Source organism: Rhododendron vialii, chromosome 1a, assembly GCF_030253575.1.
Source record: "Rhododendron vialii isolate Sample 1 chromosome 1a, ASM3025357v1".
NCBI classification, from domain to species: domain Eukaryota; kingdom Viridiplantae; phylum Streptophyta; class Magnoliopsida; order Ericales; family Ericaceae; genus Rhododendron; species Rhododendron vialii.
The window spans coordinates 14,159,917-14,187,426 of record NC_080557.1 but is presented as its reverse complement, the minus strand read 5'-3'; the positions used below and the strand labels follow the sequence as shown (position 1 = coordinate 14,187,426).

The window sequence follows — 27,510 nt, the reverse complement described above, 5'->3', positions numbered from 1 at the left end:
CCTTATTTCCTGCGAAACTAATAAAAATACAAAAACAAGACAAAGCACGACATCAAGTGAAAAATAGAATAAACCGCGCCTCTAACGTGCTAATATGCCCTACTTAGACGCTTATATCTACGATATCACGCGCCTATCATTCACTAGAGCTGTAGAGGCTTGTAGTTGGAGTCTCTGAATTCAAATGGAGATATGGAAAAGGGACCCAGCGCACAGCACAACAAGGAGCGAACAAACACGAATACATCCCGATAATCACATGCCGCCCAAGGGTCAAAGGAAGTTGACAAGAGACCAACAAAACCAAACACTGATATAGCAAAAACTGCAACAAGGAACCCGAAACTGCCACATCCTACCACCAGAACCCCAAAAACTGTGTAATAAAATTTACTTATTCTATTAAAAAGAGTTTGACGAAAAAATTTCATCATACCTCCAAACTTTACACTCAACGAGTAATAGACTCCCAAACTTTCAAAAAAAATCAATTTTACTCTCGAAGTTATCTTCCGTTATTTAAATAGACCATTTACGTCAAATTCTGTTAAATTGATAACAAAATTTGCTAGCAGGTGTTATTTCTGTTAAATCATGACTTTAAAAGGCATCCCAGTTTTGGGGGTATTTTGAAATTGATACGTCAACAAGAATTAAAAAGCATATTTTTTGTATATTTTGAAATTAATACATCAAGAAGAATTTAAAGGCATACCCAGTTTTGGGGGTATTTTGAAATTGATACGTCAACAAATTAAAAAGCATACTTTTGGTATATTTTAAAATTAATACATCAAGAAGAATTAGAAGGCATACCCAGTTTTGGGGGTATTTTGAAAATTGATACGCCAATAAGAATTAAAAGGCATACCCAGTTGGTTATTGCCGTGTAAAAAGGGATCTTGGCTTCCCAATGAGTCAAGTACTATTGGCTTTTAGACTTTTTGTTTTCGTTTTTTTGTGATAATTAGGTAATTGATGTGAAGATCTTATAGTACGATTGATATATATATGAGACCTAGACAGTTGATACGAACTTTGATGTGAAGATTAATTTCTAGGCCTGTTGACTTAATTTTATTCGTTCAACTAATTAACATGTCGTCTACTTAAAAAGCTGAAAATTATTTTGTTATAAATATTTATATTTCCTATTCTTTATTGATATGCAGATATATTGGAGTATGCATTCAACGCATAGGAACATTGAATTCTTTCCAGACCCACTGAAATTCGATCCCTCGAGATTTGAGGGGTCTGGACCGTCTCCGTACACATTCGTGCCCTTTGGCGGAGGGCCGAGAATGTGGCCCGATAAGGAATGCTTGGAAATACTTTTGTGTTCATGCACCACTTGGTGAGAAGGTTCAAGTGGGAAAAGGTGATTCCGAACGAGAAGATGATTGTCGATCCCGTGTCTATTCCCGAAAAAGGTCTTCCAATCCGCCTTTACCTTCACAAGGCTTAATTAGACAGAAATAATTCACATGATGAAGGAAAGAAAGCTAAAAATAGTTACAATAAATTGATAGAATTAATATATATAGAAGGAAGCTGTTTTGCTTGTGAGTCATCTGGTGTGACCCATACATACATGTAGTACTCATCATCAGCAAGTGGAAATGGAATTTGTTCCTTTTGTAAAATTCAAATGATCAAAGTGAATGAAAGCAAATGATTATCTTTGGTAATTTTACTTTCACTCTTTTCCATGACGCATTTAATTAATTATATTACTCTCTTTTGTTAATATCCATTTTGTCTCATGTTTGATTATGCACACTTCTCACACATCATGTGGTTCCGGTTCATTAAATGAAAAAATCAACAGTGTGAAACTATTGGTTTCGAAGCGACTGTTCAACGGATGTGTCTTTCGAACAAATGGGTGTGAAAGGAACCATCAAATATAAATGCTTCTCAATCATCGCACATCAAATATTTTCGAAATGTAGATGCTAAACTGTACCGATTTTGAGTGAAATCAATTGAGACAATTTGAGTGAATCGAGTGAAAAATCGAAACAAGTTCTGTTCAGCATTAACCATAATCCAAGGGAAATCAAAATCGAAACATGTTCTCAAATTCCTAATTCAATTCAGCCTAACCCTAATCAGACAGATATCGGAACAAGTTCTAGGTCTATGGCAGAGAGAGAGAGAGAGTATGGAGACGCTGGTGGTGCGTGGTTGCGTCGGTGGACCCTTTCTCCGACAAAAATTACCGCTGGTGGTGGTCAACGTTGGTGCCGGGCCAGGTGCTGATGGTAGTGGAGGTCGCCGGTAGTGGTGGTGTTGTCCGATTGGTCTGGGTGGAGGTTGCCGTCCTCTCTCAAGCTCTCTCTTCGTTGTGTTTTGGCAGCGGAGACGCGCTGAAGTCGATTTCAATTTTTCACTCGTTTTTTTTTAAATGGGCTGCCACCTCAGCTGATATGGCTGAGGTGTGCCAAAATGATGTGCCTCTAGCATTTCCGTTTTTCGACCACTGTACAAATTCATCTCTCTCTCACACATATAGTTACAGTAGACAAAAAAGGTTTCTTGGAAGTTTTTCAATTTTGTTGGTTGCAATTCTTCACCCAAAGGCTTTGTTGTATCCTGGGGACAGAGCCGGCTTATAGGGTATGCGAGGGAAGCAACCGCTTCCGGCCCCCGAATTTTGGTCCAAAATTGAGGCCCCACTATAATGTAACTTACATATTAATATTAGAATGTTTCCACATAAAAACACAAACCAGATATATACATGGTTCAATGGTCACATAATATTATCATATTATTGGGAGTGTGTGGTTTGACTCCCATTCACCTCCATAATTTCAATCATATCTTTTTACATTTATAGTCATAATTGTATCCTTTTAGTTTAAGTTGTTTGTTATTTTTTGTACTTTTATCATTTTTTAAAGAAATTTCATGAATATGTAAGGGGCTCAATATAGGAAATTTGCTTCAGGCCGCCATAATATATGAGCCAGCACTGCCTGGGACGATTTTGCTTAAACCCAACAACAAACTCTACCGAGGGGGAGTAAATTACGTTTTATTTAAAGATAGTGTCTTTAGATACGCTTCAAATTAGTCTTCGAATCTCATCATCTCATTCTGTTTCAACAATTGCTTTTAGTTTTGAAGCGAAATCCTAAAGACACCTTGGGTGCACATACCGGCACACAAGTATGTGCGCGTAGGGCCCACTCCGGGTCCCTCACCGCATGTAATCTGAATAAAAAATTGAAAGATTGGATCGTGTACGTACACATACCCAATCAAGCTGATTTTTCACTGGCCCACTCAATATTTTTTTTTAAATTATTGAATGACTCAAATTATCTGAACGGGACCTAGAGTGGGCTCTGCATGCCGGTATGTGCACCGTCGATGCACACACCATCGGTGTGTCCATAGACATATATGCAACCTTGAACATTTCATTATGATACTTCGACACTTCGATACTAGTATGCTTAATTCCAAGAGTGCCTCAATGACGACCATATTAGTCACCCATATTTATACTCTTTTTTTTGGGTAATTGCCATTTTTATACTTATTTACAAGCAAATGAAGGTATAACTTCAATTATATCGTTTGTAATTAACATAAATTTCGAATTGTCCAACCATGCATCTCCTTTCTTCCTCTCTCTTGTTCAGCTTCTCTTTTCCCTCATGGCTTGTTCGTTTGGGGGGATTCAAAATCCCTGCGCATGGTCCTCAATAAATTAATTCATCCAACACACAATGTAACAACCATTTAAAAAAAAAAGGCATGAAAAAAGTATGGAGAAAAAGTAGAGAAAATGTAGTCTTAGAATTAGAAAGACCCCTGTTGCTTCCACAACTCTTGAAGAAATTCTAAATCCTAATCCATGGGTTCTTGCTTGAACTGTAATGGGAAAAATTGTCAAAATGGTTTTCCTATGCAGCTCAAATCAAAATTAAACGCAACGTAACGGCGCCCAAACTAACTTGGGTCGACACCCTCCTTGCTAGTAAAAACTAGTGTAAAATAGCTATGAGAGGCGACTCCAGTTTACGGTGCTGTTAGGCAACCTAAGATTATGGTTGGTGGGATCAGTTCCGAAATATAAAAGAAGTTAAAGAACTATAACTTAGACTGATTATGTAAATGTACCCTCTATAGACTGAATTGCCATGTGAAGATTAAGAACTTCCCATTGCGAATTGTTTTCAAGGGCAACTCCTGCTGTGTGTGGCGTGGGGTGATGGGTAGTGCCCGCCCCGCCCTGGCTTTTTTGGGACTAAACAAGGTAAATATGTTCCTTTTTCTATTGGAGTACTATTATAAGGAATTGAAAAGTAGGAGGGACCTGTATAAATTTTCGGGAGCCTAAGGCGAGCCGCACCTCGAGTTTTAGCCCAAAGCCGACTCTGGTGATGAGTGATGGAGATGATGAAGAGGGCAGTGGTAATTGCCAGGTTGGATGAAGAGAGGGCAGTGGTTGCCTGGGTGGAGTGGCGTTGGTGATTGCAATTACATGTAATGTTTTGAATCACAGTATCGGGACACGTAATTGTTACGGACGAGGTGTAACAGTGTTAGGAGTATCGAACGATACATAATGGGCATCGGCTATCACAGTCATGAATTTAAAAAAATCGTTTTTGAGAAAAAAAAAATTTTATTACCGAAATCATCCATTGACCATAACGGCCAGGAATCTGTTTGTGAATCGGATACAGACCGATGCGTAACGGAAACTGCCCGACACTCGTGCAATTTTCCTTCCTAATGGTATATCGGGGTGTAGTGGTATCGTAATGCCAAAAAACTGTCCCGTATCGGGCCTACCCCGATTTTTATATCCTTGCGCTAGCAATCATCATTTTCCCGTCATCAACTAGCGAAGGAGGAAAGTGCGATGTGACCATAAAATTAGATCGTTGCTCTAGTTAGGGTGAGTGGCATAAATCAACTTGTCTTCATTCTTAAAGACAGTCGGCATTGTTTCTCAAGGTCTTATGCTCTCTCAAGCCAAGTATACTCTGGATTTGCTAAAGAAGGCAGGTATATATGACTGATTGTAGACCATGTGCATCTCCCTCTTCTCTCAATCCTTCTCCTGTCTGGCATGATGTCCCTTTTTCTAATCCAGAATTTTATAGAACCTTTTTTTTTTTTTTTGTGGGTAATTAAGTTAAATTTTTTTTTTTTTTTGGTTGGTTCTTTGCAGTACCTAACTTTAACCAGACTAGAAATCTCCTTTTCTGTTAATATTGTTTGTCAGCATATGCATAATCCCCTAACTAGCCACTTCACTGTTGTTAAACGTATCTTACGATTCTTACCGTATCTCAGGGGTACTATATTACTCAAGGTCTTCTGTTTACTAAAGGAGTTCTGCCTTTTCTGATGCAGACTAAGCAGGAAATGCTATTGACAGAAGATCCACAGGAGGGCACTGTGTTTATTTTGGTACTAATCTTATCTCTTGGTCTGCCAAAAAGCAGCTGGCTGTTGCTCGCTCATGCACAGAGGCAGAGTATAAGGCTTTAGCCAACACAGCTGCTGAATTAGTTTGGTTAATGCAGTTAGTCAAAGACCTACATTTACCTACTTCTGTTCCTTCCCCTTTGCTATGGTGTGACAATGTTTCAGCTATCTCTTTAGCTTCAAATCTAGTATTTCATGCCCGGGCTAAACATGTAGAAGTTGATTTTCATTTTGTTCGCGAGAAAGTTCTTCATCATTAGTTGAGTTATCAGATATGTGCCTTCTCAGTACCAAGTTGCAGACATTCTCACCAAGCCTCTTACCATTTCAAGATTTCAGTTTCTCAAGGCCAAACTAATGTTGTCAGAACTTCCAGCATCAGTTTGCGGGGGTGTGTTAAGAGAGCTATCCTCACCTACCTCAACTGCGGTAACAACTTCAACCGATGATGACGTAAGCTGACCTCAGCTTTAGTTGCCAGCTCATGCATCTGACTTAATCTTTAATTAGTTTGTGCTTTCTGTTAGTGTAACAATAAAGCTTAGGAATGCTCTCTGAATTGTATACAAGTAGAAATTAGGGTTTGATTGCATTGTATCGTGAAAATAATCAATTCAATGAAATGAGAGAAATTGGTTCCGTTTACAAATGTTCTTATATTTATGTTTGTTCAGAAAAATGCTTCCATATTTCTTTAGTCTGGCATTGCCATTCAGAAAAATGGTTTTCCTATGCAGCTCAAATCAAAATTAAACGCAACTTAATGGCACACAAACTAACTTGAGTCACCCTCCTTGCAAGTAAAAACTACTCCCTCCGTCCCCTTTTGACGCGGCGGAATTCACGAGAGACTAGTTAGCGTACTAGTCCAAACGAGATAAACAACTCGTCGCAACGAGCAATTCTTGCGCACAAGAAAGAAAGAGAAAATCTCTGAATATTATTGATAAAAGTTATAAAAGTTTAATAATTGAATAGGTTACAGCCCTTTTTATAAGACCCTAACCCTAGAAATCCTACTGTAAAAGAAATAATAAATCATGCCAAAACAAGCGGCATTAAATAAAAGATATTTCCTAATTAATTAAAATAAAATCCTAATTCTTGTAGACCAAGAATCCTAATAAATGTAAAAATCAAAATTAAACCGAATACGGAAAGTTAATAATTCTAACCTAAACGGAAATATTCCTAACCAAAATCTTATTCTAAAACAATAAAAATAAAATACAAAAATTCTCCATTTTTGTCCTACATCACCTTTTTAAAGTTCAATATTCCATTTTGGGCTGTCACTTAATAAGTGTCTATTTTGTAAAGTTAGTATGTAAAAGTTGGTACATTTTCCATTTTGCCCCTAAAAATAGATTCCATTTTGAAAAGTTAGTGAGTAAAAAGTGTAATGATAATGTCTCTATCGAGGGTAAGTAGGAAAAGTGGAGGTAAAAGTTGATATGAAAGGTGTAATGATGATATTTTTTTAATAAGTTGAAGTTATAAAGCGAAACACTTAAAAATTGACGGAGGGAGGAGTGTAAAATAGCTATGAGAGGGACTACAGTTCACGGTGCTGTTAGGCAACTTAAGATTATGGTTGGTGGGATCAGTTCCGAAATATAAAAGAACTACTATAATTTAGACTGATTATGTAAATGTTACCTCGATCAATAGACTGAATTGCCAGAAGTTCCCATTGCGAATTGTTTTCAAGGGCAACTCCTGCTGTGTGTGGTGTGGGGTGATGAGTAGGGCCCGCCCTGGCCTTTTGGGACTAAAAAGTAGATTAAATATGAGCCCTTTCTGTTTGAGTACTATTATAAGGAATCCAAAAGTAGGGGGACACATAAATTTTCAGAAGCCTAAAGCAGACTGTACCTCGAGTTTTAGCTCAAAGTCGACTCTGGTGTTGGGTGATGGAGATGATGAAGAGGGCAGTGGTAATTGCCGGGTTGGATGAAGAGAGGGCAGTGGTTACCTGGGTGGAGTGGCGTTGGTGATTGCAATTACATGCAATGTTTTAAATAATAGTATCAGGACACGTAATTGTTATGGAAGATTGCAATTACATGCAATGTTTTAAATAATAGTATCGGGACACGTAATTGTTATGGGAGATTGCAATTACATGCAATGTTTTAAATAATAGTATCGGGACACGTAATTGTTACGGAAGAGAGGCGTAACGGTGTCGAGAGTATCGAACGATACATAATAGGCATCAGTTGTCGCGGCCGTGAATTTATAAAAAGTCGTTTTTAAGAAAAAATTAATTAATTGCCTAAATCATCCATAGCGGTCGAGTATCGGCCGTAAACGGTCATGAATTGGTTTGTGAATCAGAAACGGACTAATGCGTAACGGGAACTGGCCGGCACATGCTATTTTCCTTCCTAATGGTATAACGACACCAAAAGCTGTTTCGAATCGGGCCTATCCCGATTTTTAAATCCTTGCGCTAGCAATCATCATTTTCCCCCAGTCAACCAACGAAGGAGGAAAGTGCAATGTGACCATAAAATTAGTTAGGGTGAGTGGCATAAATCAATTTGTCTTCATTCTTAAAAACAGTCGGCATTATTTACCTTTACTAATCTTTTGTGTAATTTGTTGTCAAATTTTTTAATTAAATTAATTATTCGTCTCGATGAGAGCAATTTGGTCTTGAAGACAACCCGGACCCACTTCTCTTTTACGGTGTTACGGATATTGGTGACTCGGTGGTCCGTTGGATGAAGTAGCAGGATGCATCTTGGAATGCCATGGGCCGGTACTGGGAAAATTCGTCTGAAGTGTCGAAGGATGAATACATAGAGTTGATCATTTTTTTTTTTTTGGTTTTCAAAGCTCTGTCTGTTTTCAACTCTACGACTTGTCAATCGGTACCATGGTTCACTAGAACGGTAGAGGCTTGTAGTTGTGAGTAGTGTTATGTGTACAAATGCAATGTACATATCATGTACATATGAGTTTTGCGGGGCTCACTTAGGGTCCCACAAAGATGATTCGAATTGTCCATTATTTTTAAAATAATTTTTTATGGAGCAATGTAAAAATTCATCTCAACCCGATATTATTAAGGATTTTTTTTTTTGAATTTTTAGGAGTAAAACTGAGCAGTTAAGTAGTTTTGCACCCCACAAATTCAGAAAAAATCTTTACCGTTATTGGGTTGAGCTGATTTTTTACAAAGCTTCATAAAAATGTTTTAAAAATAATAGGTGGTTCAAATCATCTTTATGGGACTTGAGGTGGGCCCTACAAAACTTATATGTACATGGTATGTACAAACTCATATGTACCAATAGCTTTATTGCTTGTAATTGGAGTCTCTCAATTCAAATGGAGATATGAATAAATCAGTCTTAATAGTGATTTCGTTCATGGTAAGTTTGCTCCCCATACGATTTACTAGGGTTCGATTCTTGGGGTCAAACTACAAGAAATAAATTTCTTGTGAATCCCCTAGTTCCAGCGTAGATGATCAACCTTTAATCGGACTGGAGAAAGGATTTTGTGGAGGTGAGAGTAAGTTAGCCCGGCCAGCACCGTGACTAACGAACTTCATGGCAAGTTCCTCTCACCCACAAACAATGAACTTAATTGAGTCATTCTACAATCACACCCAAATACATACCCAAATACACACCCACACCCACACACACTAGAGTGTGCAGTGTGTGTGGGTGTGTATTTGCAAGACTTCAGGGCTGCAAATGAGCCGAGCCGAGGCAAAAAACTTGAGCGGAGCTCAGCTTGAGCCTTAACGAGTTGTGCTTAGTCATTTATTAAACGAGCCGAGCTCCACTAGACTGTCAATTTAACCTGAACTCGCGAACTACTCGGTTCATTTACAGTTCTACTTGCAACCCCCCCCCCCCCAACGAGAGTTGAGCTTAGTCATTTATTAAACGAGCCTCCTTTAACAAGTCAAATTTTCGAACGAGCCGAGCTCCACTAGGCTGCCAATTTGAGCCGAGCTTGTGAATTATTCGGTTCATTTACAGCCCAATTTTGCACACACACACACCCCCCCCGATTCGTACTTCTACGCACTTCTTCACTTGGGGTATGATCGGACTTGTGTATAATCAGTTTTTCGAACAATTTAGCTGGAAAAAAGTCGAACTGATCACAATTTATATGAATATCAGCATTTGTGTAACCGTGACACAGTGTTCTAACCTGGTGTCACAGTACCACTCAAGCTCGGATGCTTGAACACAAGGTAGGGCCCGATACTGAGCTGGCCACGAGCATGGAATAAATAAATATTTGTTACGAAATCAGCCATATCAACAAACACACATAGCCCTAAACACAATCAAGAAAATAAACAAAGAACACAAGACACACATATAGATTTGAAGTGATTCTCAAATTGTGTAAAGTACATCTATGGCTCACACATAAAGATTTGAAGTGATTCTCAAATTGTGTAAAGTACATCTATGGCTCACACATAAAGATTTGAAGTGATTCTCAAATTGTGTAAAGTACATCTATGGCTCACACTAGCGAATTGTAAATTAAATCCAATCAGACTTCACAAATCTAATACTCCGTTTCCTCCCTCCCACAACCAGAGAAGCTAGTCAAAACAAGGGCATTTTACCTCTAGGTCCAGAAAATAGAAAATAATTTCCACCAAGTTTCCTCTAATTAATGAAACACTAAAATCCTATGAAAGTGCCTAAAACCCTAAATATTGTAAGTACTTATCCCCTAGAGCACCCTATGAAAGTGCCTAAACCCCAAGGTATCCTATAAAAATGTCTAAACCCTTGAGGTACCCTATGAAAATGTCTAAACCGCTAAAACCTTATAATAGGAAAGTGCACCCTAAAACCCCTGTGAAAGTGCCTAAACCTAAACCTTATAGTTCTATGAAAACGCATAAACCTAAATCTTAGGGTACCCTAAACCTTAGAGTATCCTAAAATCTAAAACCCTAAGGTACCATAAAACCCTAGGGTATCTTAAAACCCTAAAATCCTAGGGTACCATAAAATCCTAGCATATCCTAAAACCCTAGGATGACACTTCCATTAATGATAAATGTATTTTTGTAAAAGTGAACCTAGTGGTAATTAAATATTCCATCTCTCCTTAATGAGAATTAAGTGTTACTTTTTTGTACTTAGAGATAAAAATCTTGTCAAACATCATCAACTATAGAACATGAGAATAACCTCTTATAGAGCTTTCCGTAAATTGAGGCTCAATTGCGCGCGTCCAAATTATTTTTAGGCGGTTCGGATTGAAAACCAATTATTTTTTACCGGTCAAATAAAAAAGCAATTTTAACAATTGATTGCGCGAATGGACGGGTGAGATTGTGCTCCTCCGTGAATAAGTTTCTCTCCTGGAACAAAAGCCCAAAACAAAATAAACCAAGACCACAAGCATTTGATTTCTTAGCTAGACTCAAGAGTCGTTCGATTAAATAAATCATTTGGCTTATTTTTTTGTCCTTATTCAAATTTTTTTCGTATTTGTTAGTTTTTTGTTTTAGTTTTTTTGGAGATTATTGCTTCTTCATGACAAGAGAAATCTAAAAAGTAAAAAATTGCAATCGAAATCCAATTTTTTTTAATAAAGACGAAAAAATTAGCTTATTGGCTTATTTTTGTCTTTATTCAAAAAAATTAGGTTTCGATCGTAATTTTTTACTTTTTAGATTCTTTTCGTCATGACGAAGTAATAATCCCTAAAAAAATTAACGAAAAACTAAAAAATGAGAAAAAAAATTTAAATAAAGACAAAAAAATAAGCCACTTAGCTTATTTAGCCGAACGGCAAAAAAAGGTTAATTAGGAGTACTTCTCAGTCTAGCAATCCTACTTGTAAATGATTCTGGGATCAGCTTCTTCTTGACCGAACCTCTCTTCGGCGGAATTTTCAGGCGGTCAATGAAATCTCCTTCTAAAAGGGGATTCGTGGATCCGCTTAGAGCTAGCTCGAGAATACAACCGAATTGTGAGGGATCTTTGTTGGCCAACTGTGCCCCGAGAGGAGGGGTTTCTTCTTTACAAGCCGTGGGAAGTAACTGCCCCGATTCGAGTTGATCAGCTTCATCGCTAGTTGCTTCTCCGGGGGGATGCAACGGCACTAGACAGTGCCGGAGCCCGGCTATGCCAATGCACGCAACTATAACGAGCCATGTGGATGATGAACGGAGCCCGAAAAGATTCAGAGTCTGATTCAGAGTCGCGCTGAGGAGGAACTCCAGGGCGCCGAAATCCGTGTACGGTTGGATGCAGAGGAGGCTGCAGAGACAGTAAAAGGAGAGGAAGAGGAAAGTGAGCATGCAGGCAACGGATTTCTCCGAGAAGTAGTAGAGAACGACGTTGCCGAAGAGCAGAGGGACGTAGCCGATGGTTTTCCCGACGCCTTCGTAGCCATGGAAGAAACGGTCGGTTTCTGGATTTCTTTGCAGCGAAAGATACAACTTGGAAAGCATGGAGTTGCTGGTGAACCATGAGATAAGGAGCGTCGAGATAAGGAAGACGGAGATGGGGCGGGCAGTTTTCTTGATGAAATCCATGGCCAAAGATGAGAAAACCCATGACAATGAGGAGATGATCGCGAGGTAGTACCAGAAATTGAGGCTCGGCGAGACAGGGAGCAACATTGGAAGAAGAAGCTTGTTCAAAGGGGAGAGAAATTGAAAATAGTACATCTTTTTATAGTGGACTAAAGTTTTGGAAGGGATCTTTGGGCGCAGCCCCAGTTGGTCGTGTAGCTTCCTTTGGGGTGGAAGATCGCGGGTTCGATTCCTATGTATAGGAGATCAACCCCTGTGGTAATACTAAATTTTAACATCCCCACTAACATCTAGTTGATGTAACAAAAAATAAATTTGTCGGTGCTGTTCCGCTTTCTTTTTAAATCTTCTTTTTCAAAAAGAAGGTAATTTCAAGCTCAAATATAATGAAAATGAAAAATAATTTTCCAATTTTTTTGCACCGTTTAAAAGATCTCAATGAGATTTATCAAATAAGATTCATATTAGTAGAAAAACTATTTGCATAAATACATAATTTTTTAACTTAAAATTACCTTCTTTTTCAAAAACTTCCTTTTTTAGAATCCGGAACACCCGAAAAAACAAATTGATCAAAAAAGAAGGAACCAAAGGACAACTCGGGCCTTATCTGGCCAGGACGTGAATCGAAAGGTGACACCTCATGGTTTATATTTTGTTTTATTTGTTTGTTAATTGCTTCAGCAGTGCTACGCCCACCGTTCACCACGTGATTTCACCGCTCTCTAAATATCGCCGTCCATTTTAGCAATTAATGATTCAGATTTTAAACAAATTTTTTCAAGGAAGAGTTTCCTGAAAAAGTTTTTTAAAACCAAATCCCATTCAAAATACTTTTGGACAGTAATAAATGAGGGCAGTACAGGGGGAGCAGTGAAAGTGGTTATAGCTTTGTCATTTCTATTATGTATTTGACTATAAACTTGAATACGTTTGGACTAACTTTGTCTGAATTAGCACCGTTCTGCTTTCTCTCAAAATCTTTATTTTTAAAAACAAGATAATTTTAAATTCAAATATAATGAAAATAAAAAATAATTTTTTAATTTTTTTTGCACCGTTTAAAATATCTCAATGAGATCTATTAAACAAGATCTATATTAGTAGGAAAATTATTTGCGTAAACACATGATTTTGATCTTAAAATTACCTTCTTTTTCTTAAACTTCCTTTTTTCTTAAAGTGGAACGGTTAAACTTACCGCATGGCTATTCACATAAAAGAAAAATAAAAGGTTTTTCTAACGTTTGTACTCCCGCTTTACAATTATCATCTAGGCGTATAACCAAAAAAAAATTAATAATATTACTTCATAAAGGTACTTAGAACGCGTTTAAATAGAATTTGAGTTTAATGCATGTCACCATAATTAGATCACATCGCTTAGAACACATTTGGGGTTTCGCAGCTTTCGCTTCTTAAATTTTGGAATGCATAAACTTTTTTTTCAAAAAGTAATCGTAGGATATGCCATCGCATCGTAGGATTCCGATAGAAAAGTGATACGGGATGCGATACGTGTAGTTTTTGGAAAATAGTACGAATCGTGGGATATGTATACTAGATTGTAGTTTTTCTACAACTACGGAAAATAATACCCTAAGAAAATTAAGTAGGAGTATATGGGGGAAAAAACAGAGTTAAATATATGGAATGAGTTTTCCGGTTAGGAATTGGAAGATAAGGAGAGGACAGGGAAAGGTCAAAAGAGAATTAGGTGAGCGAGATACTAGCTAGTAACGTCAAACACAAAGAATGGTCTTCCAAGTGTTTTGAACAAATTAAGAAACACCCAAGAATGGTCTTTGTAGAAAAAGTGGAAAGGCTTGAAGCGTCTGAATTTTGAATGGGAGGGGCTGCAGACTGCAGTGCACCAGCCGCACTGTAGTGCGACCGATCCGATCGTCCATCTCGATGCAGACGACTTAGATTTAATCCGAACTACTACAAATCCAAGCCGTCAATTTCAGAAATGGACTGCCGGATTGGCCGCACTATACGTATAGTGGGGAGTGCACTACTACATTAGTGATTGTTGTGTAGTTATTACTCCAAAGAGTGGACACTTCAATTAGCTTTTCGGGTACGGCGGGGGCCAAATTCGGGGAAAGATGAGCGTATTTTCGTTGATACACCCCTCGTTGAAGGACCCTACTTGGGCGATTATTCATGGGAATGGCTGTCTGCAGTCTAAGTTTCGACTGTTGGACTGCAGAAGCGCAAGTGATATCAAGAGTAGTATTTTTAATTAATGATTCGGATTCGTTTTTATATTCTTACCGGTAAAAAAATATATTTTTACAGGTAAAAGTATTCAACAGATCGTCGATCAAAAAAAAATATTCAACATATCTGAACTATTGATTGTCAGTATGAACCGTTCAAATTAAACCACACACACTTCTTTGCAATTTACTACAGAGAAACCGGGTCCTTATCAGGGCCGACCCTGATGTTTGGATTGCCCTAACCCAACCACAAGCTTAGTTGCCCATATATTATTAAAGTCATAACAAATATAAAGACATACAAGTCAAAAAAAAATATTTCGACATTACATCTTGCTTTTTAGCTAGCTTGAATTATATCAAAAAAATCAAAATATAACCCCAGTTATATTGTTTTATGATTGCCACATTCCAATTCAAATGTGACTTTATTTATACATCTTTTGACTCTAGATGAATGTAAAAACACTTCTCTCTTTTTTTCCTTTTTTGCTACTCAGGGGTTGTCATGACCACTTGATTTTTGCAATTTGAAAGGGGCGCTGATTTATGGAATGATTTTGGCATCTCATAATCTCTGAGTATTCGTGTATGAGGGTGATGATGGTTTATTTAAGTAAAAGTTAGGATTAATTATGTTTAAAATAATTAAGGGCGAGACAAGATCAATGTTGGCATTGATAAATTTTTTTTTGCTCGGCAAAAGAGAATTTATTAAACTCGAAAGGTTACATCGAGAGGAAATGCTGGAAAGCAAACTAACTCAACACAACGAAAAGAAAAACAAAGTAACACTCATCCAGCAGGAGATTGGAAGAGGGCTCCTCTAGGATTACAATTTTAACAAACGAATACCATCTGAAAACCCTTTGAACTCCTCAATCGAATACACCTTAATCTCATATTTAACCTTCATCCACATGGCCACCCTGTACTTAATTAAATCCACTACCTCCTCTGAGCTGATCGTCATGCTATGAAATATAAGCTTATTCCGCATAATCCAAATTGACCAGATTGTCGCATAGAAACAAACTTCCCAAATGTGTTTTTCTAGGTTGCGAAAACTAGAATCAAACCACCAACTCGCCATTCCGGCTATTGAGGACGGACAAACCCAGAAGAAATGCCACCAATCCAGAATTTGAGACCATACGGACCAAGAGAACTTACAACGGAGGAATAAATGATTAGGCGATTCCTGATGAAGCGAGCACAATGGGCAAGACTGATCGGTCAGTACAATGTTCTTGCTAAGTAGAACCGACCTTGTGGCCACCCTTTCCTGAATAACCATCCAAGCCAAAATTTCCACCTTAGGGGGGCATAAATTCTTCCAAACCAAACCTTGGAATAAGTTCCGATCCAGAGATAAATTGCTAGCGAAAGATATGGATTTCGGAATCTATTTTTTTTTCTCGGCAAACGAAACTTTTTATAGAACTCGAAAGGATTACATCGGGGGAATACATCCTAGCTCATAGAGCCTAGAAGCACCAAAAGAAAATACAAACACATCCAACCGATAGTTGGATAACACACCTCAATCTAAATTACAATTTTAATATTTGGATACCATCTAGAAAGACCTTAAACTCTTCCACCGTATAGACCTTGATGTCGAACTTGGCTTTCATCCACATTGCGACCCTAGTTTTAACTTCATCTCCCATTTCCCAGGCCTATTTTGCTGAGTTGTTGAAGATGTAAACATTCCTCACCAACCATAAGGACCAAAGCGTTGCATAGAAGCATGCTTCCCAAATATGTTTCTCCAAATTGGAAAATCCATTTGCAAACCACCAACTTGCTAAATCCGGAACCGAGACCGGGCACACCCATTTCATATTCCACCACTCTAATATTATTGACCAGACACTCCAAGAGAAATGGCAATGGAGAAATAAATGCTGATTTGATTCAAGATTCATAGAGCAGAGAGGACACAAGGCTAAATGAATTTCATTTATCACATTTCTACTAAGAAGTTCTGACCTGGTAATAGCTTTTTCCTTGACAGCCAACCAAGCAAAAAATTTCACCTTTGGGGGCCTTAAGTTCTTCCAAATGGAACCCAGAAAAACATTACTTGAATGGGACAGCAATTCCCAGTGGCCATACGCTGATTTCACAGTGAACTTACCATCCCCCGTCCACCGCCACATTAACTCATCGGGCTTCGTTTGGATTAACGTCACATGTTGAAGTCGCAACCTTAGGTTATCCATCTCTCCTTTCTCCCACCCAATCATGTCTCTTCTAAACCGAACCATTCTCAACATGGCTCGGAGTATGTTAAAGAGCAAGAAAATGCCCAGGGAGTTTTGGGCGGAAGCCATTGATTGTGCAATCTATTTGTTAAATCGGTGTCCTACTAGAAGTGTTGACAACAGAACACCACAAGAAGAATGGGGACGATTCAAGCCAAGTGTTTCTCATTTGCGCATTTTTGGGAGTATTGCATATGCGCATGTACTAGATGAGAACCGAACCAAACTAGATGAAAAAAGTGAGAAATTTGTTTTCATTGGGTATGGTTCAAGAAGCAAAGGTTACAAGCTTTACAATCCAAGCTATGGAAAAATTGTCATTAGATCCCGAAGAAGACTATGATTTTTTCCCATTCTTGGAGGAAGAAGAGCATGGTAATGATGTCATAGAGCCAACCATTTCTCCCCCACCTTCACCATAAGGTCCAACTCATGTACAAGCCAGTCGATCATCTTCCGAATCAGGTTCAAGTGCAAGACCGCCTCGCATGAGAGGCCTTCAAGAAATCTACGACACTATGGAAGAGGTAACTCCAATAATTAGTGATTTGACATTTTTTTTTTGCGTCCTTTCTGATAGTGAGCCTATAGATTTTGAGGAAACGACACAAAACAAAAGGTGGAGAGATGCAATGGATGAGGAGATACAATGATCAACTGAAAAGAATGGTACATGGGAGCCAACCACACTTTCGAAAGGCAAAAAAGCAATTGTAGTCAAATGGGTGTACAAGATAAAGAGAAATGCAAAAGGAGAAATTGAAAGGTACAAAGCAAGGTGGGTCACCAAAGGTTACAAACAAAGACAAGGTATTGACTATGATGAGGTATTTGCTCCGATTGCCCGTTTGGAAAATAATTCATTTGACTATTTCTTTGGCAGCTGTTAATGGTTGGAAAATTGATCAAATGGATGTGAAATCCGCTTTTTGAATGGTTTTCTTGAAGAGGAGATATATATTGATCAACCCATGGGATATTTTGCGAAAAATCATGAAGATAAAGTGTTGAAGTTGAAGAAGGCGTTATATGGTTTGAAGCAAGCACCAAGAGCTTGGAATAGTAGACTTGATTGCTATTTTCAAGCTCATGGTTTCACCAAGTGTCCCCATGAACATGCTCTCTATGCAAAGGTGAATGAAAATGGAGATGTGCTCTTTGTTTGCTTGTATGTGGATGATTTGATTTTCACTGGAAATAATCCCAAGATGTTTGAGTAATTGAAGAAAGCAACGGCTAAGGAGTTCGAGATGACGGATATTGGGTTCATGGCATATTATCTTGGTATTGAGGTGAAGCAAACAGATGAAGATATTTTTATATCTCAAGAAGGTTATGCTAAGGAAATTCTAAATAAGTTCAAGATGGAAGATTGCAAGCCGGTGAGCACACCCATTGAAGTTGGAATAAAATTAACAAAACTTGATGATGGTCAGAAGGTGGATTCTACTCTATTCAAGAGTCTTGTTGGGAGTTGAGATATCTTACATGCACCTGGCCCGATATTCTTTTTGGTGTTGGACTTGTAAGTCGCTATATGGAAGCTCCTACTATGACCCATTTCAAAGCGGCGAAGAGAATACTATGTTATCTTAAAGGTACTCTTGATTTTGGGTTGTTGTATTCTTTTCTAACAATTCCAAACTAGTAGGTTATTGTGAAAGCGATTGGGCCAGAGATGTGAATGATAGAAAAAGTACTACCGGATTTGTTTTTTTCGTGGGAGCGACGGCATTTGAATGGAGTTCAAAGAAGCAACCTATTGTCACACTTTCAACTTATGAAGCCGAATATGTTGCTGCAACATCTTGTGTTTGTCAAGCTATTTGGCTTAGATGTTTGTTGAAAGAACTTCAATTGTCTCAAGAGGAGTCAACGGAGATTTACATCAACAACAAATCAGCACTAGCATCGGCGAAAAATCCAGTGTTTCATGATCGAAGCAAGCACATCGATACAAGGTATCATTTTATTAGAGAATGCGTGACCAAGAAGGAGGTGGATCGGAGCTCAAGTTTGTGAAGTCACAAGATCAAGTTACCGATATTTTCACCAAGCCACTCACAGAAGATGTTTTTCGCAGATTGAGAAGTTTGCTTGGAGTAATGAAGAAGCAAGTTTAAGGAGGGGGTGTTGGAAAATAAACTTATTTTAATAAATAAATAGGGAGTTATATTTCCCTTGTGTCGTTTCATGTTTTGATAGTGAAAGTTATATTGGAGTTACAAGAGTAATGGAGTTAGGATTGTGAAACGTTCCTATTAAGAGAGTAGTGGGTTACATGTTGTGTTTAGTATAAATTTGCATATAATCCTTGTTTTCAAGTATGGGTGAATAAAAGTATTCGAAGTGGTCTCTGGAATTATCATCTTCTTCATATTGTGAGTTGTGTGTGTGTGCTCTTGCCTCCAACAGAGACGATGAAGAGGCATTGGTTATTGCCGGGTTGGATGAAGAAAGGGCAGTGGTTGCCTGGGTGGAGTCACATTGGTGATTGCAATTACAAGCAATATTTTAAATAACAATATCATGACATGTAATTGTTACGAACGAGGTGTAACGGTGTCAGGAGTATCGAAGGATACGTAACAAGCATCGGCCTTCGCGGTCCTGAATTTATAAAAATTATTTTTGAGAAAGGAAAAAAATTTAATTGCCGAAATCGTTCATAACGGTCGAGTATTGGCTGTAACGGCCAAGAATCTGTTTGTGAATCGGAAACGGACTGATGCGTAATGGAAACTGCCCGACACACATGCCATTTTCCTTCCTACTAGTACATCAGGGTGTGATGGTATCGCAAGGCCAAAAAACTGTCTTGTATCAGACCTATCCCGATTTCTAAATCCTTTCGCTAGCAATCAACAGTTTCCCCCAGTCAACTAACGAAGGAGGAAAGTGCAATGTGACCACAAAATTTGATTATTGCTCTAGTTAGGGTAAGTGGCATAAATCAACTTGTCTTCGTTCTTAATGCCAGTCGGCATTATTTACCTTCGCTAATCTTTTGTGTAATTTGCTGTCAAACTTTTTAATTAGATTAATTATACATTTCGACGAGAGCAATCTAAAGTTAATTTTGTCTTAAAGATAACCCGATGGACTTCTCTTTTACGGTGTTACGGGCATCGATGATCGTGGTCGGTTGGATAAAGTAGCTAGCCGGATGCATCTTGGAATGGCATGGGCTGTGATGAGGCAACTTTGATGATAGCTCCGACCTGAACCTGCAAAACAAAGCTGATAACTCGTGTCACCGGTATGGTGGCGTGCCAACCACCCTCCGATGCCTAAGTCAGTAGAAACCTTGTTGTAAATGAATGGAAGCTCTCTGTGTTTGAGTTGTGTACCGTATATTAGTGTTCTACCGTCGTATTTATAGGCATTACAATCAGAGTTTGAGTCCTCGTAGGACTATACCTCGTAGGTTCCAGAACTTCTCTTTGAGGAGTGTGGAGTCCTACCTTAGCTAGGAATCCACGGGATTCCTGCCAGGGCTAGGAATCCCATCTTCAATCATGGTTGTGCATATCTCTGGCCCTTTGGGCTTATCCCAGCCTTCCCTTATCCCTTAGGATTCATCCTTCCTGTCGTGGCATCTTTATCTAAATAAGCATATCCTTCGCGTGATACCGTAGAAGTTACGCTCTACAAGGGAGCTAGGGGCCGGAGCTGGTCCTTGGACTTTCTTCAAGCTTCGGCCGGAGAACGGAGCTGGAAGGTCATTGCTCCGTTCCCTGTAGGTCCCTACAAGAGGCTTAGAGGGAAGGTAGCTCGTACTCCCCAGGTCCGTAGGCCTGGTAGTGCTGAGCTCCTTAGGTATATTCTACTTATCAAGTACTCCCATGTTCCTAAGCTCTAGAGGTTGGGAACATTTGGAAAAGCTCAAATGGCGGTTACCGCTCTTTTCTATTCTTCAGAAAGTTTTAAACACGCGGGTCCCATCATGGGACAGGTGTCGAGATTTCTTGTTTCGGGAGGTGAACGACGAAGATCCAGGAGCCGTTCTCGGGACTAGTGCTGATCTTTTAGGTTTTCCCTTGCTTTGATCACTTATCATTTTAGAGCGGCATTCGAATCTTCGCAAGCGATTTCAGTGTGATACTTTCCTTCGTCGTTCTTCTCCGTCATCCTGTTAGAGCTTATCTCCCGTAGGTACGCTTCCTCTTTCTTTGCTGTTCTTTTCTTCGTTTTTACGCTGGATCCTCCTTCTAGTATAGAAATTACTGACCCGACGCGGGTCATTCCTGGGGAGTTTATCTGTGCTAGGTTGATTGGTTTTTCCTGCATTAATTTGCATTCTCCAATCATAGAGGATTTTGCGCCTTACTCCCTTGTTCTTCAGAATAGGGTTTTCTGCGACATCTTTTATCTATCTACTTCTTTGTACCCACGGTTCACTGTCGGAACCCTAATGGCGGAAGGTTTCATTAATTTTTCGTCGATTCTTAGCGCTGAAGAGTCGACCGTAGAAGAAGAGGTCTCGATGCATCGTTATAGTAGTATTAGGGCTTCGCCTGACATGGGTCAGTCTAGCTGTGTCAGACATCCTTCGCCCCCTGCTCCTTCGTCAAGGGGTTCCCGTAGGATCCTTGCCTTCTCTGCCTCTAACATTCCCTCCACCATTACTAACGAAGAGTTAGCTGCTCTCAGGGTTAGATATTCTATTCCAAAATCTGTTTCCCTTAGGAAACCCTCTGGGTTAGAACGAGCCTGTTCTTTTGTCGAGAATGGGACTTGCCTTTACGTTGGTTCCTTAGAAGGGGGTTTGCGTCTGCCTCTACCCACCATAGTGAGGGATATTCTGAGTTTTCTTGGATTGGCACCTGGCCAGATTGTTCCCAATTCTTGGCGCCTCTTGATAAGCTGTGCCACGTTGTGGGGAGCAATGTCTGATGGGCAGATTTCTTTGACGAAAGGGCCTTTCTTGAACCAGTTTTCCATTAAAGAAGCCCCCGGAGGCTCTGGGTGGTTCTATTTTGCGAAGAGGCCTGGTGGAGGGGAGCTAGTCACAGAGCTTCCTACTGTGAGTAAAAATTGGAAAGATAAAATTTTTTTTTGTTGGTGGTGATGGTTGGGAGCTTCCTAATTGGGAGATTGGGGCATGTACTCCTCGGATTTCCAGTAGATGGGGAATTCCCATTACAAATTGTAAGCCACTGCCTTTCTATAACTCATTGTCTTTACAAATTAATCTATATATTCACGATTGTTTTTATTTTGGCAGCTAGAGTCCCATTTCCTTTGAGCCCTTCTCAGGAAGCAGAGCTTTAGCAAGCCAGAGACTACTCAGTTCACAGTTGGGAATTGCTTATGACTCCAGAGTCGTTGGCCACATATTTGTTGGGCCCAGAGACTACTCGTGAGGCCTTAGCACTCTCTAGAGGTAGGTTCTATTTTGGTTTGCTATTATGCCTCTAGCTGATTTTCATATTGTTTTTATTTCTTTTCTTTTCAGAAGAAGAAGGTGAAGGCAAAGAGATGGCACCCAAGATGGACAAAGCCCTACTGGCCCAATTAAAAGTTGAGAGGGCCAGGCAGTCGCCCGGGGCCGTAGCTCCGAAAAGAAAAAGCTTTCGTCTTCAAAAAGAGCTAAATGTCGAAAGTTTCTTGGATGCTGACCTCTTTGTCAATCCTGCTCCTGACTTGGCAGTTGAGCAAGCTGTCAATGAAGATGTTGAGAATTTAAAGAGAAAAGCGAAGAGTACAGTAGTGGGAAATACTCCTTCTGCAAAGAAGTCGAAGGTCTCTGTTGGTCCTTCCATTTTGGGTGACCGTCAAGAAGCTCTTAAGCATGCCTCCGAGTTGCTTTATACGACTAATAAAGAATTGATGGGAGAGATGTCTCTTCAAGAGGTTGGGGAGCAAATGTTAGTTGAATTAGCAATGGTATGCTCCTTTTCTCTGGCTTATCATTTTATGATCTGTTACTTTTCTTTTCTGATTCTTTGTCTGTTCTGGCAGGCTGCAGCCCATGGTCGATATCTTACTTCTCAGAGCCATAGCTTGGGCAAGCAGGTTGTTACCCTTACGGAGGCCAACTTTAAACTTACAAAACAAGGCGCCTTGATGATTGCCGAACTTCAGAAGGCTACCACCGAGAGAGACGTTGCTTTGAAGTTAAAGAAAGAGCTGGAGGTGGAGAGAGATACTGCCGTGGCAGCTGCTCGAAGTTTGGAGCAGAAGATTTTTGAATGGGACGTGGAGATGGAGAAGTACAAGGTTATGAGCCAAGGGATGCTTGAGAAGGTGAAGAATGCATGAAGGGAAGCCATTGAACTCTTCCTGCAGTCCCCTGAATACCGTCAGGACATAACTCAGCAATATTTTGATGGGTTCGAAGCCATGAGAAGCCGGGCGGCCTTAGCTTTTCCAAATTTGGATTTTTCCATGAAAAGGGGCCCTCTAGCTTTGACGGGGGACGAAGGGAGGAAGAGTAAGGCGATGATGCAGCGTCTAAAGACACATCTACTCTGAGTTCAGCAATTGTATCCCTTCTCCAATCTCCAGAGAACGTCTCTCTTCCCCTCGAATCTCCAATTTCAGCGGTAACACCTCCTGGCCCATCATCTGGTGATGGGCAGGCTGTTGACAGTCCTACCTTGGGACTTTGAAACTTTAAATTCATTTGGTTCAATAACTAAACACTTTTTAATACTTTTGTATTTTGACTGTGTTTCTTTATAAGTGGCCGTTAGTTTTGGCCTTAGCTCTTAACTTGATGGTTGCTGGTGATGATCCTAGTGAGATCATTTTTTGGAGCTTGTCAGAGGCTGTTTTGGATGACAGGTGTAGACAAAATGAAAGAATACTTTCATTTTGTGTTATGGCAATTCCATATGGTCTTTGTGCATTGCTTTTGCAGATTTTTGCTTTTGAATTCTAGTTTTGAATTCTATCTGTTTGTTGCATAGATATACTACGTCTTACTCCCCTAAGTGTGTTCATCGTTTGTGTCCAAACAATGGAGACGCTTGTTAGATTTTCCCGTGGGTATTCATTGGGGGAATTGTAGTTTTGTGGAGTGTATAGCTATGCTACATCTATGAGCTTGGATATTATTCCTGAGCTCTTCATTTTGCATAGCTGTGCTACGTCTATGAGCTTGGATATTTTTTCTGAGCTCTTCATTTTTGCATAGCTGTGCTACGTCTATGAGCTTGGATATTTTTCCTTAGCTCTTCATTTTGCATAGCTGTGCTACGTCTATGAGCTTGGAAATTTTTCCTGAGCTCTTCATTTTGCATAGCTGTGCTACGTCTATGGGCTTGGATATTTTTCCTGAGCTCTTCATTTTGCATAGTTGTGCTACGTCTATTTAATAACACACCAGATTGGCCCTTGGGGTTTTAAATTTGTTGCTTAAATTTGAAAGCTGTCGTTTAAACTACCCGAGGAAATCGAATGTGAAACTTCCCATTATTCTAAGCAGTTTTAAAGTGGCGGTTTTACCCACAGCTTTGATTATGATCGTGCTAATTGGTTCAGCAAGCGGTTAATGAACCGCCCATATTTTGCTATAAATACCGACGAATTTTAGAGGTTACTTCTCACTTCATAATCAATTCTCATTTCGTGATGGCGAACGAAGAGCAAACCCTTGACTTGCGTCAAGAGCTGCAGAGTCTAAAGGCAGCCATTGATGGGCTGTCTTCAAAGATGGAGGCCATGGCAGAATCTATTTTTGTCATGGATAAAACGGTTTGCATGGTGCTGATAGCCAACTGGGACCAGTTGGAAGCCGGCCCCTCCTATTCCCTCCCCTCCAAGGGAGGGAGATAGTGTTTAGGCTGTAACTTTGTGGGTTTACCCATGAAGTTTTTATGTAAAAAGTTGTCCACACCCCTTAGGGTGTGGATTTATTAATAAAATTTAAGTTTTATTTTTTTGTTTTCTGCTTCTCTTTTCTAATCATGCGTTTAGGAGGAAAAGCAAACAATTGTCCCTCGTGGGGATTTTTATTGGCCTCACAGACTCGTAAGTAAAACACGTGGTCCTAAAAACATCTCTGCTACTAAAGCCTTATTGAAAACTGAAAGTCTCCTAAATACAGAAGCGAAACTAAAAAGCAAAAATATACTTCCATTGTAAGCACCTACTTGTAGTATTTCTTGAGATGCTCTGCGTTCCATGAGTTTGGTAGTTCTTTTCCCCTTAGGGTTGCGAACCTGTATGCACCAGCTTTGACATGGTGTAGGACCTGATAGCCCACTTTCTTCCCAGTGGGATCTAATTTCCGTAGAACTAGATCACCAGTACGAAAGCTTCTTGGCCTAACTTGTGCTTCATGGTACTTGACCATCCTCTGCTGGTAAACGGCTATTTTGGCCATTGTTGTTTCCCTTGTTTCTTCCAAGAGATCTAGCTCAGCCCTAAGATCCTTCTGGTTTTCTTGGTGGTCAATGCTTGTAGTCCTGTAGTTGAGGAGTTCCACTTCAATGGGGACTACTGCTTCTGCCCCGAATGCAAGAGAATATGGTGTTTCTCCAGTTGCAGTTTGGGGTGTTGTTCGATATGCCCATAGCACATTATAAAGTTCGTCCGGCCAGGTTCCTTTGGCCTCTCGCAGCCTCTTCTTAATCCCCTTTTTGATGGTGCGATTCGTAACTTCGACTTGCCCATTAGCTTTTGGATGAGCTTTAGAGGCATAATGCACATGTATTCCCTTAGAAATACAGTATGCTTTAAACTGAGCATTGTCAATTGTTTCCCTCGATCCGTAACGATTACTCGTGGCAATCCAAAACGGCTAATAATTAACTTCCATAAGAAGTCAGTGGTAACCTCCGCTGTGATTGTGGCCAGTGCCTTAACTTCAACCCACTTTATGAAGTAATCCACATCTATTATAGCATATTGGACCTGGCCCGCAGCCATGGGAAGCGGGCCAATCAGGTCTAACCCCCATTGGGCAAATGGCCAAGGTCCTTTCATTGGGGTTAAAACCGTAGGTGATCCATGAATGATATTTGCAAAGCGTTGACATTTTTCACATTTTTGTACCAAAGAGTTGCAATCCTTTTGCATGCTGGGCCAGTAGTACCTTAACCTGAGGAGTTTGTAAGCTAGCATGCGGCCACCTTGGTGATCCCCACATATTCCTTGGTGGACCTCTTCCATAGCTTGCAAAGACTCCGTTGTGGTGAGACACCTCAGGTAAGGTAATGAAAAACTCCTTCTATATAGCACATCTCCCATCATCAAGTACTTTGCAACTCTGATCTTAAGCTGTCTGGCTTTGACCTTATCTCCTGGTAGTGTCCCATTAGTTATGTAGTCAACTATGGGACCAGTCCATGAGTCACTATAATTGATGGCCTGAACTTGTATATCTGGGGAGACGATACTTGGCAACTCTAAGTATCTTACAGGTGTATTCCGTGGAATAGCGTCCTCCTTAGCCATGGCCAGCTTTGCCAAATAATCTGCTTCATTGTTTTCCTCCCTTGGGATTCTGACAATATTGAAGCTTTGCAATTTCGCAACTTGAGCCTTTACTTTATCCACATACTTTTGCATGATCTCTTCCTTGACGGTGTATTCCCTGAGGACTTGTCCCACAACCAGTTGTAAATCGCTTTTGGCCAGCACATGGCTAGCTCCAACGGCACTTGCCAGCTCCAATCCAACCACTTGGGCTTCGTATTCGGCTTCATTGTTGGTTGTTTTGAACTCAAATCTAAGCGCGTAGCTAAGGCGTTGTCCTTTCGGGGATGTTAGAATTAAGCCTGCTCCGCTTGCATCTTTAGTTATTGATCCGTCGACCTGAAGGACCCAAGGTTTAGGTTCTTCTTTGGGGAGCTCCTCCGGCTCTGGATATGTGTATTCTGCAAGGAAATCTGCCAATACCTATGCCTTGATGGCAATTCGAGGTTTATATTCTATATCAAATTCGCCAAGCTCTATTGACCACTGAATTAGTCGGCCTGACGTCTCTGGTGAGTGGAGAATTCTTCGAAGCGGTTGGTCCATTAACAATTTGATTGGATGAGCTTGGAAGTATGGCCGTAGCCTTCTGGCTGCTATAACCATTGCAAAGGCTATTTTTTTAGCTCTGGGGTATCTTAACTCAGCTCCTCGTAGTGCCCTGCTGGTATAATATACTGGGAGTTGGGTTCCCTGCTCTTCCCGAACCAAAACCGTGTTGACGGCTTGAGGGGAGACAGCTAAGTACAGGAATAGATTCTCTCCATCCTGAGTCCTACTCGGCAATGGTGGTGATGCCAAATACTCCTTCAGTTGGGTGAAAGCTATTTCCTCCGTGGTTGTCCATTCAAAGGCCTTTTTCAAAACCTTAAAGAATGTTTGACACTTGTCAGTTGCTCATGAAATAAACCTGCTCAAAGCTGCAACTCGTCCTGTGAGCTTTTGGACCTCCTTTATATTTCGCGGTGAGCGCATGGCGAGTATAGCCTGAATCTTTTTTGGATTTGCCTCGATCCCTCTTTGAGACACCATGAAACCTAAGAACTTCCCTGACGAGATTCCAAAAGCACATTTTGTTGAGTTGAGCTTCATTCGGTATTTTCTGAAAACCTGGAAGGTTTCTGTCACACCCCACCCCGGGCCAGCACTCAAATGAGCCTAAACCGACGTGAGGGTGCAACATCAACCACCAACCCATTTCTATAACTCAAGTTCTAGCAATTAAATTAACCAACAACCATTTTATTGATAACGCAAAACTTAACGTTCTTACAAACACAGCGGAAGTCTTAAGAAAGCATTAAACTATACAATAAACCAAATTTAAACATAGGCTGCAACTACATCCCTATCTACAAAATTTTGCCAAAACTAGTCCAGCCTTCCCGACATGCTACCCTAAGTGAGCGTACAACCCCACGACGATCAGCAGTGGATATCTACAACGCCTACAAAACTGGATTCCAAAATGGAATCCAGGAGTGTTATGAGACATAAATGCAATTCCATATTAAAGGTACAGCTAAAAGATATATCTCAACCAGTCAAATAGTGAACCAAGCAATTAAATAAAAATCAATTTGGG

At 39.9% G+C, this 27,510-nt stretch overlaps 2 protein-coding genes and 1 pseudogene across 2 annotated transcripts; 1 reads left to right on the top strand and 2 right to left on the bottom strand.

The window, feature by feature from the left end:
- Window positions 1–15,061: 15,061 nt before the first annotated feature.
- LOC131328494 (uncharacterized) lies at window positions 15,062–15,902 on the bottom strand. Its single transcript, XM_058361436.1, has 2 exons — window positions 15,819–15,902; window positions 15,062–15,514 (listed from the first exon to the last, which is right to left on the bottom strand). The coding sequence occupies exons 1-2, from the start codon at window positions 15,900–15,902 to the stop codon at window positions 15,062–15,064; spliced, it is 537 nt and encodes a 178-aa protein (XP_058217419.1).
- Window positions 15,903–17,229: 1,327 nt separating this feature from the next.
- LOC131335389 (uncharacterized mitochondrial protein AtMg00810-like) lies at window positions 17,230–19,362 on the top strand (annotated as a pseudogene).
- Window positions 19,363–24,594: 5,232 nt separating this feature from the next.
- On the bottom strand, window positions 24,595–26,997 carry LOC131328484 (uncharacterized). The gene is made up of 4 exons (XM_058361427.1): window positions 26,836–26,997; window positions 26,355–26,792; window positions 25,284–26,264; window positions 24,595–25,164 (listed from the first exon to the last, which is right to left on the bottom strand). The coding sequence occupies exons 1-4, from the start codon at window positions 26,995–26,997 to the stop codon at window positions 24,595–24,597; spliced, it is 2,151 nt and encodes a 716-aa protein (XP_058217410.1).
- Between the last annotated feature and the right edge of the window lie 513 nt (window positions 26,998–27,510).

What these genes read in the sequence shown, in the direction of transcription:
- LOC131328494 (XM_058361436.1), bottom strand. Translation starts at nt 15,902, where the DNA reads ATGGGAGATGAAGTTAAAACTAGGGTCGCAATGTGGATGAAAGCCAAG. An exon ending in ATACGGTGGAAGAGTTTAAG is followed by an intron (nt 15,515 to 15,818) that starts GTCTTTCTAGAT and finishes ATGGTTATTCAG; the next exon opens with GAAAGGGTGGCCACAAGGTC.
- LOC131328484 (XM_058361427.1), bottom strand. Translation starts at nt 26,997, where the DNA reads ATGTGCTTTTGGAATCTCGTCAGGGAAGTTCTTAGGTTTCATGGTGTC. An exon ending in AACCTCGAATTGCCATCAAG is followed by an intron (nt 26,265 to 26,354) that starts GCATAGGTATTG and finishes TGGGTCCTTCAG; the next exon opens with GTCGACGGATCAATAACTAA. An exon ending in TGGCCACAATCACAGCGGAG is followed by an intron (nt 25,165 to 25,283) that starts GTTACCACTGAC and finishes TGTATTTCTAAG; the next exon opens with GGAATACATGTGCATTATGC.